This window comes from Pyrus communis, chromosome 12 (genome assembly GCF_963583255.1).
Source record: "Pyrus communis chromosome 12, drPyrComm1.1, whole genome shotgun sequence".
Classification (NCBI taxonomy): domain Eukaryota; kingdom Viridiplantae; phylum Streptophyta; class Magnoliopsida; order Rosales; family Rosaceae; genus Pyrus; species Pyrus communis.
The window spans coordinates 24,370,975-24,391,834 of record NC_084814.1 but is presented as its reverse complement, the minus strand read 5'-3'; the positions used below and the strand labels follow the sequence as shown (position 1 = coordinate 24,391,834).

Genomic DNA, 20,860 nt, shown 5'->3' with positions numbered 1-20,860 from the left:
TAAAGATAATGAATAAGATACGAACGGAAGGAATTAAGGTGACCTACCTTGAAGTAAGCATAAGGATTAAGGGTTACCTGACGATGAAGCGATTTCTCGCACCGATAAAAAAATCCCCCCACTCTCTACAATTAACCCTAATGGCACAAGCTTATGCAATAGACCAAAGCGCACTCAACTTAATCTCACCTATTAAGGGACTGACTTTGGCTTATCAAACCACATTCTTACCTTACCTACATCTTCTTTGACTAAATAAAAGCATAAAAAAACAGTGACCAGCCCAATAATATTGCATGGTGTCCAAACAATTGATTTCTTACATAGCATCATGTCCTCTTATGTTGGCTACAATATTTAAAGAAACAAGAATAAAAGCTTAACTAACTCGAGGGAGTACCACAGTTTTCTTTCAGAAGACAAATTTCAGTCTAAACAAAGAGAAATCGGATTGGATATGTTTTGGGGCTGAGAAAACAGACACTGGAGATTTATGATACTTAGTTGAAGATGAGGGCTTGAGAGAAGCCATTCAATAAAGTGCATATTCAATTAACTCTGACTTGAACATGTAAAAATGTGCAGAAGTCACAAAGATAGCAGAGTAAGTTATGAAAAGAACACATTGGATTAGCTTCGAATCCAAGAGCGATAATTCGATCTGTTTAAAGAATCAAATCGAGAATCGTCTTGTGAACAGATTCTAAGAATGCATATGGACCAAAGTCAGTGGAATCTGACCATGAAAAGTTACAAAAATACCAAAGATCTACAGACTATCTTAGCTAGCTTTAGAACCCTTAACCCTTTAGGAAGAAAATTTTGAATTGAATGCTCTATTCAATATTTTGCAGTTATAAGAGAAATTGCTCTTTGAATTCTACAGTATTCATCTATCACTGTGACAACTTACAGAAAATCTGTTAACAGTTACAACTAATCGATCTAATTGACTGACACTCTCAACGGAGGCTATATATGGATTCTTCATGTAGATCTCTTCCAAAAGTTTAGCCTACAGGCTCTATCTCTGCGCATGAATCAATTGTATTTCTCCTCTTATATAAATTCAAATTTCATTTTTCATTTTTTGTATACCAGTACATCCTTAATATTTATTATATCACAATAATATATTAAAAAGGAAAATATATATAGTTATAGCAATCTATTCTATTAAGAGAAAAATGCTTGTCAACTTTTTGCCCTCTTTTTTCCATTTTGCCCTCTTTTTTATAAAGAATGTTGACAAAAAGGAGGGTAAAATAGTAATTTTGTATCTTTTGACAAAATAACAATCATATCCCTATTTTAACCACGTTTTTTTTTTTTTTTTTTTTTTTTTGAGAAAATGACAATCATATATTATTTTTCTAATTTTATCCTCACTTTTGATACACAATATTTACATAAGGAGGATAAAATAAGAAAAAATTTGACAATGAGGCTTCTCTTAATAACACTTTTGATACATAAAGAGAACAAAATAGGGACAAAAAGGAGAAATTGTTGTTAAGGAGGCTTCCATTTATATAATAGTATAGAAAAAAATATACACTTATTAAGAAAAATTGTTAATACACACAAAATGTGTGCTTTCTACTAATAATCAATTAAAACAAGAAAAAGTAAATAAAAAAGATTAATTGACACAGATAGTATAGTAATCATTTGAAGCAGGTAAAGATAGAGAATGATTCATTCTCCTTCTAATCTCTCTTTCCTTTTCTTTTCTTCTGCTTGAATGGTTACAACTAAACTACGTTAATATTTTATATTAATTTTTTTATACAGATAATAAGATAAAAATTAAAAATATGAGAGAAGGAAAGGAAAGAAAATAAGAATAGTATAAGAGCAACTTTCCAGTTTCCACACATAGGACAAGATCGATATCAAGATTTGAAGGGAAACCGAAGCCTACAAATCTGGAAAAGGAAGATTCAGCAATAAATGCTACAAAAGCATGTGCCAGAATTAGTAGTCGTTGGATTTCCAAACCAAAACTACAGGCTATTTCCTATTTGTACAGAGATAGCTAGCTACGATTGTCAATACTATGCTATTTAGAGCAACAGTGTTACAAACCTACATATTCGTGTCAAAGTTTCAGCCAGTACCCACTGCTATTTAACATTTTAATTATTTATTTAGTTTAACATAGGTGCATTTAAAAAAAAAAAATGATATCCATGTTATTAGTAGTGAAATCATTCAATAAAACGAAACATATTTCGGCGCACTTACATGGAACCATTCTTTAGACTAATACATGGAACCATTCTTTAGACTAACTCCAATGGTGGGCTAAAAGCCAAATTACCCTTCAAAATTTCCTCCCAAACCCACTCTAACCCAAGGGGAAAATTTGGGCTAAATGCTAAATGTTAAACCAAGGCCAAATTCCCTCCAAAATTTAGCCCAGAAATCGGAGTGGACTCCACCCAATATTTATCGGAATTTAAATTTTTTTAGATTAAAATGTTCATAAAATTAATTTACGATAGTCTACATATTTATTTTTTTTTTTAAATTTAATTTAACAAAAAAAATAGCCTAAGTTCATTCTTTAATAATCCGGGCTAAAATTTTAGGCTATAACGGTTAGAGCAGAAAAGCTGTTTCTGGGCTAAAAGCTAAATTTTTCGGGCTAAAATATTTGACTTTTAGCCCAACCATTGGAGATGGTCTTAGTGGGCTATATGTGAAGAAAACTCAACGATGGTAACCCTTTTTTATTTGGGGTTCAACTATTTTGTTTGGGAACTTCAAAGTTTTTTGAGTGCCCCATCGAGCCCAAGTGATTGGACCGCTTTGATTATGTCAAAGTTTCAAAGATGGTCCATTGGCTCGCTACTAATTAACATTGATATTGTTATTTTTATGTATTTGGCCATAAATCAGAAGAGGCCTGCTGAACATGGTCAATCTTTTATTTATTTCATTAAGTATAGTTAGTCTTACCAAAAGAAAAATTGATGTAGTCCATAAATTAAGTTGTCTGAGATGTATAAGATTAAAAGAAGGAAGCGACGTCCAATGAAAAAAAGTGATTGGAGAATTAGAAATTCCATTGTTAGAAGATTATTTGTCATTATCATATCTCGAGAGTTAGTGTTCATGGACTTTTAGAGTAAGTGGACAAGCAAAAAACAAAGAAGAATCAATTTTGACAAATCTCTGGATTTTTAGTCTCGAGACTTGTTTTCCATAAATTAGGAATCTATTGTAGGTATTAGTCTCGAGACCGTTTTGGCAAAAAATATTTATTCCGTGTTTTTGGTATTTTAGGAAATTTTCGGGATTTAATTAATTAACTATTTTATTTTCTTTCGGAGCTAGGGTTTGCTTAGATTATATAAACAACTTTTAGGGTTGTATTCCGACATTCATTCATATTATTATTTATTAAACTTTAGGATTTTCTCTATTTTATGTAGGATTTTGAATTGTTGATAGACTTCAGCTTATGCTCTAGGATTTGACGATTATCAATCCTACTTTTCTTGTTTCTTGCTGCGTCAAAAACTTGGTTTGAGATTTACTCTAATTAGTTGACTGTAGGGTAATTCTATGGTACCTTAAACAAAATTGAGGTTGTAATAGTTTATAACACTATTAATGTTGATTATTAAATCAGGAACTAAGGTCTTGTTACGACATAGACGTAATTTATTATTAGTAAAAGTCATGGAATTACCCATTATTGTTATACATTTTTGTGCTCTCTACCTTCATATTTAGTCAGTTAATTGTATTATAATGTGACTTACATTCAACGTTTGAACTATAAGAAAGATATGTTTACTTTATAATCGTCAAAGTGTCCAAAATGTTACTATGTAATGATAAAATTGTTTCAATGTAGCTCACTAGACATTTATTGGATTTGTTTCAATTTGAACTAAAATAACTTTACCATTGTTCTTACAATTAGGTTATAGCTAATAACACTAACTTACATTGTTCTTACTGTAATCATGTTGATTTTATGTTGTAGCGTCACATTAAATGTTATGAATGAACGTGAGATTAAATTTGTAGACAAAATTTACAAACTAAATGATACATCACCAATTAATAGGAATGAGCATGTTTATCAACGGTTAAGTAATAATCCAATTATTAATTTTCATATCATTTAGTTTACAAAATATTATCTATAAATTTAGTTTTCCTTAACATTACCCTTTACAAAAATATTGTTCCACCAATGCATTTCCGTCATATTGGAGGGATTTGGATCATCTCCTGAGCTAATGGAAAGGATCCTCCTTATCAATTATCATTGGCCGTTGAATTTTTATCCAACGGTTACAATCATTATAACTTTAAAGAGACCCTTTTATTTGTAACCGTTGAATAAAAATCCAACGATTCACGGTGATTGGTCATGATGATCCTCTATTAGCGAGAGGATCCAAATCCATATTGGAGCAGTGCAATTTTACTTTTGGAGTACAAAATTTGGACTGTTGCATCATGACAAATATCATTTAGTTATAATTAAAGTCGCTGATCAGAAGAAGGCTGAACACAAAGCCACACTTTTAAACGGACTGTCTGTTCTTTCATTTTCAGTACCCTCTTGTATCTTATTATTTATATGGTTACGGTTAAGTCACGTTAAAATATTATATTATTATTTATTTCTATCTTATTATCTTTTAAAAAAGATAATATAAAATATTGACGTGCTTTAACCGTAACCATACAAAACAAGACGGCACGAGAGGGCAGACAATCCTTGTCCCTGTTAAATAACGTGAAGAACAGTATATGGACTAGCTATATATCGCTACTGCGTATATCAACAATCGTCAAGTACATATAAACTGAGCATGCATGCAGGACTTTTTCCACCGTCTGATTTGATCATACGGCTGGGATTGAGTGACTTGGGGACTTGTTGCAGACTATTATACTGCCCAAATAATGAAAACCACAAAGTTAGGCAGTTTTGTGCTAAAACATGGCCGCCAGTCCGGTGTTTTCGAATAATTAACCGAATTTGGATCAGTAACACAACCACCCGAACCGCCGTGTTGTTGTTCCACCCAGATACCAATTCATTTCCTCCGCCGCCGTCTAATATGCTGTCACAGGAAGCGATGTGGGTCGTTGCTTGAGCTCCTCTTTCTACCTACGGATGATATTTTCACCGAAGAAAAATTGTTTCTCTGGTTTTCCAGCCGCAAAATCCAATCGATTTACAAGAAAATCATAGCCTGACACGGAAAATTTCCATCAGATCTTTTTGCTCCTTTTTCCATAGAGCCATCATTTTTTCGTGTAACTTTTTCCAACCCAGAGGCACTGTGACTAACAATTTCTTACGTCCCTCTTGTCTTAAGTCGCACTGCAATTCTCATAAAGTCACATTCTTGGGGCGTGGCAGTTCCTACGTACCTAGCCGCCTTCACGTTTCTCCAGGCCTTTGCATTGATGTAAATATTTTTCTATTTAGTTTCTCATCTTCTTTTATTTTTCATCCACAACCTTGCAAATTACAGTTATGATGAAAATTGACATATTTGGATCTATAAAATCACATATGCATGTGGTGTGTGGTTGGAAGAATTCTTAGGTGCAAACGTTCAGCATACATAGTCGTCTGACTGGTCATATAAAACATTTTATTTTTGTATTTTGGTCTCAGTCTAAGTGTTTAGTGCGAATGCAATCTACTATTAGAGAAGGGTTTACACTCTTGAATGTTGTCATGGTATTCTGAACTAATAATATGATGTCGTGAAATTTACATAAACATGTGTAATAATTTGGATGATTTATTGATGGGGTAAACCCTCAATTTATCACTATATGCCCTAGAATTGTAAGGAAAAGACTTGTGGATATCTAAGAAAGCTTAGCAATCATATACTAGCATATGAACACACACTTTGTGTGTGTGAACAATTTTATTTTATTTATTTATTTTATTAAGGAGTGTGATTAGTTTTTAAAATTTTAAGAAAAGTATGAAATAATGATGATGTGACAATTTCTCTTAATAAATGCATATTTTTTCTTAATAATACATAATTAATGTTTTGTCTTCCTTATGTAAATATTATGTATTAAAAGTGAGGATAAAATATGAATATGATTGTCATTTTTTTTTAAAATAAGGGTAAAATAGGGATATGATTGTTATTTTCTCAATACAAAATTACTATTTTTTCCTCATGTCAATATTATGTATCAAAAATGAAGTAAAAATAACAAAAAAGAGAGCAAAAAGTTAACAAGAAAGATTCTCTTAATAAAATAGAATAGATAAGCAAATTCAAGTCATATGAAACATGGAATTCTATTTGGCTGAGTTATCTAATTTATTACTTATTCTATTATTTCACTTTCTCATACGATATTGTATTATTAATCTAAGATATTACAGTAGTATTTTTAGAAATCTCTCTCCACATATATTACAGATATCCGAACACGAGAATCTCTTGTTTCCGACAGTTAAGAAACTTCGAGGAGCCACCAAGCATGGCCATAGCCATTCTGCGAGGCGAAGGCAACCCCACGGTTTTCGCCTGGCATGTGGGACCCCTCCGGCTGTGGCCTATGGGTGTGAGTGACCGAGAGAGTCTCGGTAACTTTAGCTCTTCATTTCTTTCTGCCCTTCTGCCTCCCTAATAAGATCTGCGAGAGATCCACCAACACCAAATAATAAATATAGCTTTCACCGAGTTGTGCCATTCATATATTTAGCTGCACACCCCTACTTCCCCGCTGAATGGAGGCAGATTGTCTACCCTTTTCTTTGGATGCTTTTTCCATTTCTTTTTATTTTTTACAATTACGGTTAAGTCATTATAATATTTTATATTAATTTTTTTATAGAAATAATAAGACAAAAAATAATAGGAATATAAAATATTGACGTGGCTTAACCGTGACCACACAAATAGAAGAGGATGAGAAGAGAACCCAGACTGCCTCCAAAACTAAACCCTTAGGCAATAGGAACGCACCCCACGAGAGGGTCTTGGGCGCGTATGGACTGGAAAATGGTATGAGAAGGAGGTGGGAACAAAACATGGGGTAGTGGTGAGCTTCAAATCAGAAGTGGTGGACCATAGGTGTTTCTATGAATGTGTCGCGTAGGAAACTGGTGGTCCGGTTTCCCTACACTAGAATTTCTCCAACCCCACCTCCAAAGGAAAAACAAAAAGAATACCTTCGAAATCGAAAACTAGGGTAACCATGCGAGGCGCGAGAGCATTATCATTGTACTTATGAGTCACGACATCTTTGCGATTGGTTCTACAATGACTAAAAGTGCTCTATAACAATCTTACAACGTTCATGACTACGTTTGATGAGAAAACTTAATAAACATTTTTAAGTTGTAAAAGCAGTTTCTAGAAAAATAATCTCAAACGAGCTCTTAAAGCAAATAACTTGCCCACACCCCACAAAAAAGCATTGTTGTACACACTGAAAGAGCATATTCCATGAGCCCAATAAGCCTTCCCCAAAGCGTTGTTGTACAGGTAGTATTTTAATCTAGATGCTTGGTTTTTGAATTTTTTAAACCAAACGTCCAGGGCTATTGAGCCCAGGCATTAAAGCGAGGTGAAGGAGCACCTTTCCCACTAGGCCATTACGTTCAATGGTTCGAACTTCGTAAGCCAATTCCATGCCTTTGAAAAATTTATACAAAATAACTGAAAAGAAAGAAAACCATTTTGATTGTCTTCCCCAATTGACATTGTGGTGTTATTCAATCGGAATTTTAATTCTTTTAAGTTCTTGACTAAAAAAATTAAAATATTAATTGTACACTATTGTTTCCATTCAAAACCCGAGCAATTATTTGGGCATAGGTGAGATTTTCACTGCTAAGCTGGGGTCTTTACTTAAACTTACAATTGACATGGAGATTATGGATTTGATAACTTACTCAACAGTCACAGCTCAATTGGTGTTGCAAGGTACTAGCAATAATCATCCCTTAGGTCCCCTTATTTTAGCTTGTCGAGAATTTCTTTCAGGACAAACAATTTAGCAGTAGCAACCTATAGTCATGATTTAGATTTAGGTAATTTTTTTTTTATACTTCTTGTTCAGCCAGTTTTATTCACAAAGATCGATTAAAAATGTCCTAGTTTAGATTAATTATCGAGTAGATTTATTTGGACTTTTGCTTTTAGCCCCGTTTTTCAAACAAAAGAAACCCGAGCAAACTGATTTGGGGGGAATGCAAATTGCAAACCAAGATAGAAAATAAATAGTTACAATCACATTATTACAAAAAAATAAAAAATAAATAACTTCACAAAAATTAAATTAAAGGCAGTAAAAAATAAAACAAAATTGTAAAGAATACAAGCAGAAGGGCATTTATAAGTAATTCTACAGTGAGCTAGAGTCTCTCCCATTTCCCACTATGCACACCTAAATCACTGCCTGCCGGATACACCACAGATTACCAATACAAAAATTTAAACCAGCCACCATAGCTCGTTACAAGGGAAAACTACATTCATCATGGATTGTTCAGTGTTCGGATCTTTGTCTTAATACGAAACTTCGGAGTAGCGGAAGTTGTACCGGAAGGAGTAGCGGAAGTAGCACCTTCGGATGGCGCAGGCCTGGCGGTTTCAACCCCTGTGATTGCCAATTTGTTGGAACCGCTAGGCTCGACCGGCCTGAGTTGCACAGTGGCCGACTTCACTCCATGCACCTCTGTCTTACTTGGTAGCTCCGTGGATGGTACTTTGGCGCTCTCGTTCAACAACTTCGCTATTTCTTTCTCCTTCTGCTTTTTCTCCTTCTTTAGGCGCTTCCGCTCCAAATACTCGGGATTATCTCGGTGGCCCTTATGGCCATCCCGCTTTCGTTTCTTTTCCTTGTCTTTCTTTTTCTCCTTTTCTTTCCCGCGAGGAAGAGAATCCGCCATTCCAGATGAACCGCCATTAATATCGTTCCTAGGAACCGAAAGTTCTTGGAGACTTGCATACTTCTGTACTTCTGCATCTCGGTTATCTTGGATAAAGCTAGGTGATGGATCTTCGGGCTGAGGCAGTGCAGAAACTTTGCTAGAATCGGCAGTGCACTGCAATTCCTTTCCTATATCATCGACATCGCTAGCAAGTTTTGCGCTACCAATGCTGGCAGTCATCCGGGATCCAAGATCATGCCAAGAGTTAACTTCCTCAAGATTTTGATTGCTAAGGCTCACCTCTGCAAAGTTTTTGTGCGGAGCATCCACAGATACTGAACTGCTGGCGCCACGATCAGTTTCAAGATGCCCACCTTGCGACCTCTCAACAGTTTGATTATCACCTTCTGCTCTACTAGTAGTAGCAGAACTTTTGACCCTGATCTTAACCGTCAGCTTCCGTTTATGGCTGTTAGAAACGGTATCTGCATCCTTGAAAGGTTCCAGAACAGCCAAGCTATCCTTGATTGGTTCTGAAACCGTTAAGCCATCAAAACTACCAATCGGGGGTTCTGGAGCACCAACACCACCAATGGAAGGTTCTTTAGCGACCAAACTGCCACCAGAAGGTTCTGGATCACCCAAACCACCACCAGGAGGTTCTGGAGCACCAAAACCATCAGTTGTAGGTTCTGGAGCACCCAAATCATCCTTGGAAGCAGCTGGAAGGGCAAACCCGTCCCTGGAAGTTTCTGGATCTGGAATAGAAAACCCATCTGTAAACATTTCTGGAGCAGCGAAAACATCTCTGGAAGTTTCAGGAGCAGTTAAATCATCATGTGAAAGGTTTGGAGCTTCGGAAGGTGGTTCCACATATTTACTTTCTGGAATGAAAGCAGCAAAGATGTTTTTCTGCTCTTGGAAGCTTTCCGCATCACCTAAATGAAATGGTTTATGATCTCTTGGCACTCCATATAGTGTTGGCGGCCTGAAAATGAGTCTCGGTTCAGTTACAATTAATAGAAAATATTGAAAAACGTCAAGCTTTAACGAAGAACAAATGAACTCCATACTCAGCAAAAGAGAAAAACCCGGGTAATGTTTTTTCATCTTGAAAAGGAATCATAATCAAGTGAAAATAAATACCTTCCGGCAAGGATTTGTAGGATGCAGAATAAGTGATGACGAAGAAAGATATTATTAAAAGCCATCTGGCCTTCAAGTAGACGAAGCAAAGCCACAAGAGTTTCGCTCCTGATGTTGTCAGTAAGATCAGATCCACCTCTAATCTGGCATAACCTCATAGCATGCACGGCCAGCTTCACCTGCCCTGCAATCAAGGAATATATACAATAACGAAAATGCACACTTTTAATGAAACAATGAGATTTCCAACATTCACGAGGAAAGTAGTGACAAGAACCTCGGAAGGACGTCTCTTCATCTAAATATTTGATAAACAGTTGCAAAGCTGCATCAATGCCTTTACAATGGAATTCAAGATCAAGGAGTGCTCTGCTTGCTTCAACCCGAACTTGCCATACTGCCTTGATATCCCGAAAAGGTTTCACAAGTTCAAACACGCGATCCTGTAGCAAGTGAAAGAGCTGGATAAAGTCGCCAACACTACATGAAAATACAATAAGTTTAAAAAGAAAAGCATAGGTGAGAAATTACTCACCATAGGAACAAATCCCAACAGTTTTAGGGCAATCTGTGTCAAGGCCCTAATACAACTGACCGACAAGATACCATTGTAGCTAGGCATCAACCTGGAACATGCCAGTTCCAGACACAATCAATTATATGTATTACTGGATATAAACCATTGAATTCAGTATGATATGAGTTAACACACCTGTCAAATTGCAAGAGGCGATCAATGCGCTTCAGAAGAGACGATAAAAGGAGAATACTCTGAAACGGAGTAAAAGGAACACATGATTATAAACTTCATATTTGTCAATTTTGGGATTATCCAATGTGATAACCCACGTGAATCATTGGATGACATGTATTTTTTCAGAGGTTAGGCCCTTAAGAGTCCGGGGTAACAACAGTATCATGTAAAAGCAATTCCAAAATGGACTACACCTAAGACAGAAGTGCACATTACATTATCTAATCCTATGTACTTCTAAAGTAAACCAACAGAGTGTTCATCATAGCCAAAGACAGACATGTAAGCCTCAACAGAACCGCCGAGCATTATCATGTAAGACAAACCTGTTGCCCAAATTCAAGTTCTCCAACAGACTCGATTAATGCAGCAAGCCAGAAGACATCAGAGTAAGGGTTCCCATTGTTGTCATTGTACTGTCAGACAATTAAAGACAAAACATTAAGAACTGATTTTCAGAGTGAGGCACTTGGGGGGAAGTTCAAAATTCAAATAATACTAATATGCAAAATCCAGATTGTTTACTGTATTTTACCGTAAGACAACAGCCATACATAGCAAGACATAAAAGTATTGCTGAATTATTTCTCGTGTTCTCAAGTTTAGAACATCTAATCGAGGCCAACTGAAAAATATTGTTCTTATTGTAACATTGTCACCTTAATTTTTTGGGAGTTTTAACAAAACACTCCCAGTACTGTTCACTTTTAACGAAAAACCACATTTTTACCTTTTTCTGGTACTATTCACTACACCTTTATTTGTCCTTTTTCATTAAAACTAGAGTTTTTTTGGACTTTTCGTCAGTTTTCCTTAATTTTTTCAATTGATGCTATATGAGAAATGTCCACGACAATACTACCTTCAAAAGTTGTAAAACAAACTCTACAGCCTCTCTTGGACTTTTCTTGTCAGCAGCTCTGACCATAGCAATAGCATGAGGAATGGCCTGCAAGTTAGAGAAACAACAATATAATATACAGATGGCCCTTGACCAATGAAATACATTACCATCAATAAAGATGATGATGATAATGATATAAATAGCATGATACAATCATAGATTTAACTACGAAACACATAAAAGACACTAGTCGAATGTGTTCATGATAGCTAATCCAGAACTCAGATGCATATGTTATCACTATGCCAATGTCAGGAGACTGAGATCCAAAACACCAAAACAAGACTGTACCGTCTACAGGTGGGAGTGAAGGTTGAAGTTATGCATCATAAAGGCACATAAAATGAAATTGCTCCACAGGTTTGTGTTAAGTAAAGGAAAGCTACCAACAGAAGCATTTTATTGCAACTTCTTTGAAACGTTGATACGTAAGTGTGAATTACGCATCACAAACAACTTATTACTTATCCTACCTCATTTCATTACCTCAAGAACAAAGTACTCAGAAATGTCATGGAAGTCATTTGGCCTGGCAATATTAACAAGAAAAATCTTTGTTAACTGGTACTGTTAAAGTAAGCTCTCGACCACTTGGAGTTCAAACACACATGTACAGAACGTACTTGGGGAGTCCGATGTTTGCATCAAACCTTCGGCTTTTATAAAATTTCACTAAATGGAGTAGACCAGCCCAATCAGTATCCTGCAAGACAATCACATCATTCTGAACATGCCAATGTAAAAGTTGAAGTCTCAAGACACAGATATATACACTAAATAAGAATTGCAATGCAAATGTAAAAGCTACTGTTGGAGCTAAGACTAACAAAACGACCAATTCAATGAATCAATTCCAATAGTAGAAATTGTCACTTCAGTTGGGTAAGATACTAAAGAACCACCCCAATACCCTCACATATGTTATATATACATTTTTTTTTTTTATGAGCTAATGCCCTTGCATATGTTAAATTGTTAAGGGAAGCTGATTATTATAACCAAATTTGCAATAAACTAGAAGTTCGAGTAGAAGCAATGGCTAATACAAAAAACATTAAAAAAATTCTAGATTACTAAGATCTGAAATTGTTATATCACATCACTAAAAAGAATCAAATAATGTTTCTGTTAGGAACTAGAATAAAATAAAGTGGGCGGTGCTATCCACACAGCCCTTTTTACCTTTCAGACACTGTTAATTTCTGTCCTTTGATCCTCTTCAATCCATTCGATCCGACGGTTGAAAATTGAGAGAGGTGTGGAAGGTAAAAATGGGTGCGTGGATAGCACCACGCAATAAAGTAACTCAAATCAATCATAAATATTTGTAAATATGTTTAGAACACCAGATACAAATATCCAAAGGTAAAGAATTAGATAATTTGCATGAACCAATTTCAATCTTTTAACAATGAAAAACACAACTCAAGTGAACCATGGATTCCAAGGCAAATAACAATAATTTACCTCAGATGCTGTATTAGCCAAAGCAAACGCGGCCTCAATTCGAACTCTCCAGAAGGCCTTGAAATCATAGAAAAATACTTCAGAAACTTACTCCTTGAGATACATAATTCCATACAATATAACTCTGAAAGTGGCTAAAACCTTGGAGTCAATGAGGAAATTATTCAGAGCGTTAACAACAGAAAAGGAAAGCTGTGGTAGAGACTCCAGTGTTGCAATTGCTTGTGCCTGTGCAACGACATCTTTGTCCTTCTCCAACTGATTAATCTGATATGGCACACCAATGCTAAAAATAGTCAAGGACCAATAGACTTTTCTAACCCACATATTACAAACTCCAAGAAAGCATATAGAATAACCATAATCCCATTCTTACCCACATCTGTACAGGTTGATTGAAATGAATTTCAGCAAGATATTCAATTTCCGGGTCTGCCCTCATCCACAACAATGGCGACTCCATACTGCCAAAATAAGAATTTCAACAAGCTGAAAATACAAAATAAATATTCATACAATAAGAAAACACAAAATAAATATTCATCTAATAATATTATACCTAGAACGCATGTCTAGAGCTGGCGTAGCATCCCCATTATCATCAGCCCCATCTAGTTTTGAACTCTTTTTAGGCTTCTGAAAGCGTCTAGCAGCAAGCTTTGAATGGCACTGTATTTCCAGCAGCTGCCATGTTTCTCCAGCCATTGGCAGAACTGGATGATCAAACGTACCATCAAGTTCGTGAGCCCTGATGCTCATCATTCCAGGCCATCCATTGTCAATGTCTCGCTTTTCAGGTTCTGGATTCGCATTAACTGCTGAAGCAATTGAATCTGATCCGCCTGTGCATCCACGTAACACTGCCAATTCAACCATATTCTTCCTCTTGTTATAGGAGAAGCCCATCCTTTCAATTTAAGTGTCAATAAATGAAGAGCATATTAGTTACTGAACCGTTAAAAAGATCCAGCATGAAACAAGAAGAGTAGTGTGCAGCTCATGCATACCTCAGCAGTGGACAACCACACAATTCCACCCAGCGAGGAAAAAATTCTTTAAGAAATGGACGCTCAAGATTGCCAACCTTATTAGCAAAATGCCTAAACTGCACCACAATTTATGGTATAACTACTAGAGAAAAATTAATAAATAATAAACTGAAATTACAGCAGTCTATACTTCTTATCCAGCAATATGTCAAAAGATGTTCATACCTCCTTCGTACTAAGGGATCTTAAAGAACGGATCTTATCTGGAGCCCTATTAACTATTGCCTGCAAAATCTGTAATAAAACATATCGTATCAGCTGGCAAGAAATAACTACGATCTATAATTCACATACTCAAAATTCTATCAAAGCAATTCCCTTCCTCCATTTCCCATCATTCCTTCAAATCACATCATGTACAAGGCTCATTGAGATTTTGTTTTTTTTTTTTTTTTTTTTTTTTCATATTTCCTAAACAGAAATTACTTGGAGTCAGGCATGTAGGCCAGTTATACTCATATGCATACATGTTTGATACCTCACACTATATTCATGTTTTGGGATTACAGGAAGAAACCAAAAAGGGCATGGTTCTGCGGTCATGCCTTGACCAAAGTAGTAAAAAAAACTTCAACATCCCCACAGAAGATCTTAAGGGCCTGTTTGATAACCATTTTGGTTGTTAATTTTTAATTTTCATTCATTCATTCTTTGTTTCATCCCCACCCTCCCACAACTCTTTTTCATCCCTCCTTTCCCCCATATACTTTCCCTATTTCTCAAGCACAACAAGTGATAAGTAAAAACTAAATGGCTACAAATCGGGTTCCTATACAGACCCATATAATGTAACATCCAAAAAGCACAAATGCTTGCAGCCCAAATGATCAAGGCCGTGACTAGCCTTTAATTGATAATACTTGGCAATGTTAGGTTCAATGTACAGGGTGAGTGAAAGCATGGTGAAACAGAAGAAACCAGTGAGTTCCTAGAATACTTACTTTACGAAAAGACTCTGGTCCCATCTGCTTTTCCAGCATTTGAAGGATTGCCACCTTTTAAGATGTTCATGCAGTCAATAGGTGAAGATGGAGAAAAAAAAAATGAACATACTGATACTCCATGCTAATGAACAAAAAATTTCAACATTACTCACAGATTTCCATGACCTAATTTTGCTGTATATTCCAATGCATTGAGTTCCATACAAATCCTTACAAGAAGCAGCAGAACTTAAAGCGGTTGCACCACTATCATCTGCTTTGCAAACAGCACAATTTGCCTGCAACTCCATAAAGAGAAAAATATGTCAACATGAATTTTAGAAAGAAGAAACTGTAACTCATGTAGCTTTACTTTCTTTTGTCCAAGGAAAGACCAAGACAGAACAAACCAGAAGTAGGGGAGTGAAAGATTAATATGAAATAGGACAGATACTTCTTGGGAGACCAGAAATCATTGAAAAATGAAAAACTCGATACAAGCCAAAAGGACAAGGGTTGCAATAATTGGCTAAGGTATCAACTTCCCTACATCAATCATGACTTCATCTATTAAATTCACTTTACTAGTGAAATGGTTCATCATTACCCATCCTACTATGTATATGACTTATTCGCATAGCAGATAGCACCATATCTTAAGTATGGAGTACATGCATGTCCCCATAAGAAAGCGAACCTTGTATCTCCGGTAGCGGGCTTCATTATTTCCCAAATGTTTTTTGATAAAAAAATCTGTCAAAAACCCAGCAAGACCGTCCAGCAGCCACTCTGACAATATGAGTAAGCAATCATATTAGAGCCAATGGATTTTCTCAAAACTTAACAAAACAATTCGGTACCAATGATCTAAATACCAAATAGTAGTACAAACCATAACACTCTACTAGCTTACCATCATTAGGTGCCTCGGGAGTGATATAGACACCAAACCATTGTCTTGCAAGAGCAAACGCAAGTTTAATCCTCGTGTCAATGGTCTGTTGTGAAAAGTTATACACACATCAGCTTAATAGAAAACATGAGATGAAAAAGAGAAATGTACAAGACATGCACTAGTTTGCAGCTCATGCCAAAACTGAAATGGAAAATGCTTGTTCATCATATCATGAATATTACAATTACTCTAGAAGCATAATAGAGGACAAATGAAGTCCTAAAGAGGACTAGCTTTTTTCAATTAGTGGCAAACACAAAATAAATGCTCAAATTTGTTTTCATGTCAAAACTACGATGAAGAAGCTTATGAACTAAAATCATTAATATGCTATACCTTCAATAAAAAAACTAATTATTGAATGTGAGACGGCTTTATTTTTTGGGTTACATTGAAATCGAACCCTGGAACTATCATAATCCTATTCCATTACCCCATCCTCCCTCACCACCTGGGCCAACCACAAAGATAAGATTTTAAATATGCAGTGGTCAGGGTATCTGACCGTAGTGGTAAACAGCAAAACTTTCCATTTTTCAGGTTTCTATTTAAGTATTAAATCATTAATACACCTTGCTTAAGCTAGCTTTATGTTGTTTATTCACTGCCTACTAAATTTATCAAACCCCCACAATGGATTTTACACCTACATGCAGATCTTGCTTAACTTTCGTAAATGTGAAATAAAATCATCATATGAATGTGACTCGTAGAAAATATGTGGAATAACCAAACCTGATCAATGATCTTTTCATCAAATAAAACTTGAGAACTAAAAACGCTCATGGATGCCCCCGAACTTAATGATGATACTGCCATCTCGGGCTCAATAAAAACTTGCTTGTATGACCCAAAAGGAAATTCTATCGCAAGGTAATCCTTATAACAGCTGTGGAGTTAAAACATAATGGTAAGAAAATGATGTATGATGTAAAACATGAAGACACACATTACGAAACCAAACAAGGCCATATGACTAGAAGACAAACCTAAATGCACTATGGAAAAACTCTACAGTATTCCGAAGCTTCGACAGATTAATAGGCAAGCACATGTGAGATATTAGACCAAACTGCTGATCGGGAAGGATTTCAAAAGGCGCAACCACCAAAGATATCCACCGGGCGCTAACTGGAACATCTAATCTATAAACATATGTTTTGCGAGGAGGATCATCCTTGCTCAAAACCTGCAATGAAGTCGTTATGCATAGTTGCAACATCAACACTGAAAACACAGTATGATACAATTATACTAGATGTGAACAACGACTGGCCAAATGCCCCCATGTAGAATGTTAGCGAGTTATTTGCACATATAGATGGCAACGACAACTTAAGTGACAAACTTTGAAGGAATATCCTAGATATGATTATCCAATTACATTTACAATTGCTGCAAGCCATATCTCGATTATGACTTTATCTCACACTACTACTGTCTATAGATACTCAAGATGATGCCACAACGTTTGGCTCCATAACAATAGTTCTATTCCACCATATATACATAGAAAACCTTGATTCTGAAATTGGAAACTTAAGTCAAATGGTAATACGAAAATAAACTTCTACAGGCATTCAACAAGGCTGCAGAAATTGAATTTCATCTCAATATCTAGGCCCCTGCATGAGGGTGCACATGGCAACTGGTCTTCAGTAGACTAAGGGTTAGCTCTCTATAAAGATCCACGTCACATACCGGCATAAGAAGAAAAGAACATTGTCGTGTAAAGACGATACTAGTAAACAGATGGAATATGATTGTCTCATAGACACAACCCCCCACCCCCAAAAAGAAGGATTCTGTGAATATTGAACTTAAAATTTGCAAAATTCTGTCTCAATACAGAAGCATGGTGACACCCCCACTAGTTTATTTATTTTTTCTTGTTTATATGACTTCCATTAGCTAATTGTCATTCTATTATATGCATAATAAGATGAATGCTGGCGAAGAGACAAAAACTACATATTGGTTTACAATTTGTCAAGTCATTAGAAAGGTACCTATGACCATGTAATAACAACTGTAACGTTTCCACAAATATTTTAAATGCTGACTAGATAAGAAAACTAGCAAGATTGTTGAGGTGAAGGAACAGAAAACAGTTTCAATCGCCTATGTAATGCCTTTTTTTTCCCAAGGGAAGCATAGTTTCAGGTATCCAGGATGTACACACACCTTATTGGCTTTCAACAAATTACTATTGGTGTCTCTAGCATACCTGGACTTCATCAGCCTAGAAACCTGGCCAGTTGCATGGTTGCATTTAAATGGGGATTTACAGAATTAAAGAAATTACTTCCACAATAAGTAATTAAATGTATTTTTTTTTTGTCTCCACTTGAAAGCTTGACTTTCATCTGTATATTGCCCTTAACAATAGAGATTGTCCCATCAGCCAAGTTAAAGGTCCACTCAACAGAGCATCGATCCAGTAGATGCCAGCGGTGAGCGTGGATCGAACACGCAACCTCAGATCTTCAGTCTGACGCTCTCCCAACTGAGCTATCCCCGCAAATAGTGCACCAACCAGGAATCGAACCCCAGTTTATATTATGGCAAGGCATTAATCATACGAAGTGATAAAAACTTACTGAAAAACTATTTCTTTTTGTGACAAATTTCCTTACTTTTCTAAGAGAAGTATTTACATCAAACAATATTTTTCTATTGTCTGCTAACTACTGTTTTACGGAATAAAAACCACAGAATATGCCTATTAATTTCAGATTTTATTCTGCTATAAGTTGCACAATTACATTTTACACACTGGTTAATGGACTCATCACAGGCATGTGCACTTCTGTCATGAAAAATACACAATATGTTGGCACTTAAACATGAATAGACGTGTTCTATCATTGATCTCACCTGGTATAGTAAGTTTCCAGTGCTAACAGCCACAAGATTTTGTGCAACAGTGAACTCCAGATCATAGCTGAACATGTAATAGTCATTATGAATATGCCGAGTGTTATCAATAATATGCAAAACTACCAAAAGAATAGCACAGTTAGACAATTAGTACCAGCAACTTTGTGAATTGTCATCTATACAAGGGAACCAGCACCGTGCACGCCGTATCTGGTTATCAGTATGTAGAATGGCATCATGAAAATAAATTCCTGCCTCTGCTTTTTCTACCCAATAATCAACACGAACCAACCTCACATTCTGCACCAACACCAAACAACATGAGAAGCCATAGACAAGAGAAACGCAGTCACAACACATTATGCCAACTGAGCCCTCCACAAAATGATCAGTTCTGATACTGGTCATTTCCTAATAACTTCTGGTATAAAATCAACATTCATCTTCTATTAAGCTATGAACACATGCCACAAAAATTCTAGATGGGCGCAGGGAAACAAAAATCTGAAACATACACAAGTAATTCTTTTTACTTCTTTTTGAGTCAATATGTACAAGTATAAATGCTTAAACGTGTAAGCCGATACGGGCATACATAATGACCCTGGCAGCTAAATTTCGATACAAAACACGAAATGTAATGCTATTTTGTAACCCTTTACATCTATCAACCAGAACTCTAAAAACCCACCACCAAAGTTCTAGAAAAGCGCAGGGCAACAAAAATTTGAACCATGCGCAAGTAATTCTTTTTCTTCTTTTTCAGTCAAAATGTACAAGTATAAATACTTAAACGTGTAATTCCATATGCGCAGGCCCTACCAGCTAAATTTCATACAAAACGCGAAAATTAATGCCATCCTAGAAATTTACGTTGATCAATCCTGGAGTTCGAAAACCCAACACAAAATTTCAACTCACAAAACCACAACTCCAAAAATTAACCATAACCTGCTTGGCTTCTCCAGAAGACTGCTGCACTTCATTATCCCCAAGCAGTTGCTCCTGCGGATCGCTTCCGGCCTTGAAAGCCTTACAGCAATTGATCAGTAAATTCGGGACCAGCTCTCTCTCAAGAGCCGATATATATGTTGACCCTGCCGCATCGGCAGCAGAGCTCGGCGATGTCACCCAGCTCCATCTCCTCTCGCTCTCCGCATCTTTATGATTACTCTGCGGGTAGTATTCGAACTCGGTCTGCTCACCGTCGACTGAAACACTCTCAATCCCCAAATTCTCTGCGTGTAACCCTACAATCCCAATTTCTGGGACCACAATCTTCAACTCAGAGTACCTACAATCCCATCAAAATTAAACAAAATCAAGCAACATAAACACTAACCATGCAACAGTGTATTCTTCCTTTTGTGTGTGTTAATGCAGGACAGAGACGAACCCATAAATGCGACGCTTATCGACGTCGATGGAGAGGCAGAGCTTCTGGTGGCGGACGACGGGCCCGGAGTTGTCAGGCTTTGCGTCTTCGTTCTTGGGCTTTCGGGGCTTCGCCATGGATGTATGGAATCCCAGAGAGAGAAAGCTAGAGAGAGAAGGATCGAACAAGCTCAGTAGCTGTCTATCTTTTTATCCCAGAAAAAATAAAATGAGGGTTTTATTTTATAGACGCACTCACGGGGTTCCCTCTGGCTAAGGAGGACGACAACTGCGTTTTGATTCTCTTCTGGACCGTACACTTGTTGATGATGCTGATCTAACGGCTGATAAAAGATCTTTGCTGAAATCAAAGTGCGGTGCAGATTGTATGTGTGGGACCCTTGGGGGTGACAAACCTATTTTTTTGTTTTTGATCTCCCTGCCTCTCTTAACAAAACAAAAGAAACTATAACGAAAAATTCTTGCTATGGTTTACTTTAATGAAAAAT

The 20,860-nt window shown here is 36.3% G+C and overlaps 1 protein-coding gene and 1 non-coding gene across 3 annotated transcripts; both read right to left on the bottom strand.

The window, feature by feature from the left end:
* Positions 1-8,105: 8,105 nt before the first annotated feature.
* On the bottom strand, positions 8,106-20,572 carry LOC137709872 (transcription initiation factor TFIID subunit 2). 2 transcript variants are annotated; one of them, XM_068448849.1, is made up of 25 exons: positions 20,374-20,572; positions 19,929-20,271; positions 19,132-19,277; positions 18,975-19,041; positions 17,087-17,286; positions 16,833-16,986; positions 16,056-16,140; positions 15,840-15,931; positions 15,316-15,447; positions 15,161-15,214; positions 14,385-14,453; positions 14,178-14,275; positions 13,730-14,077; positions 13,547-13,634; positions 13,312-13,437; positions 13,171-13,227; positions 12,327-12,406; positions 12,190-12,232; positions 11,662-11,748; positions 11,126-11,215; positions 10,758-10,816; positions 10,581-10,671; positions 10,323-10,488; positions 10,046-10,229; positions 8,106-9,887 (listed from the first exon to the last, which is right to left on the bottom strand). In XM_068448849.1, the coding sequence occupies exons 1-25, from the start codon at positions 20,487-20,489 to the stop codon at positions 8,504-8,506; spliced, it is 4,359 nt and encodes a 1,452-aa protein (XP_068304950.1). In that variant the 5' UTR covers positions 20,490-20,572; the 3' UTR covers positions 8,106-8,503. The 2 variants fall into 2 exon arrangements, with proteins under 2 accessions (XP_068304950.1, XP_068304951.1); XM_068448850.1 differs by having other exon boundaries at positions 8,107-9,887; positions 15,316-15,441.
* Positions 18,547-18,618, bottom strand: TRNAF-GAA (transfer RNA phenylalanine (anticodon GAA)). Its single transcript has one exon. It is a non-coding gene; the product is annotated as a tRNA-Phe (tRNA).
* Positions 20,573-20,860: the final 288 nt, after the last annotated feature.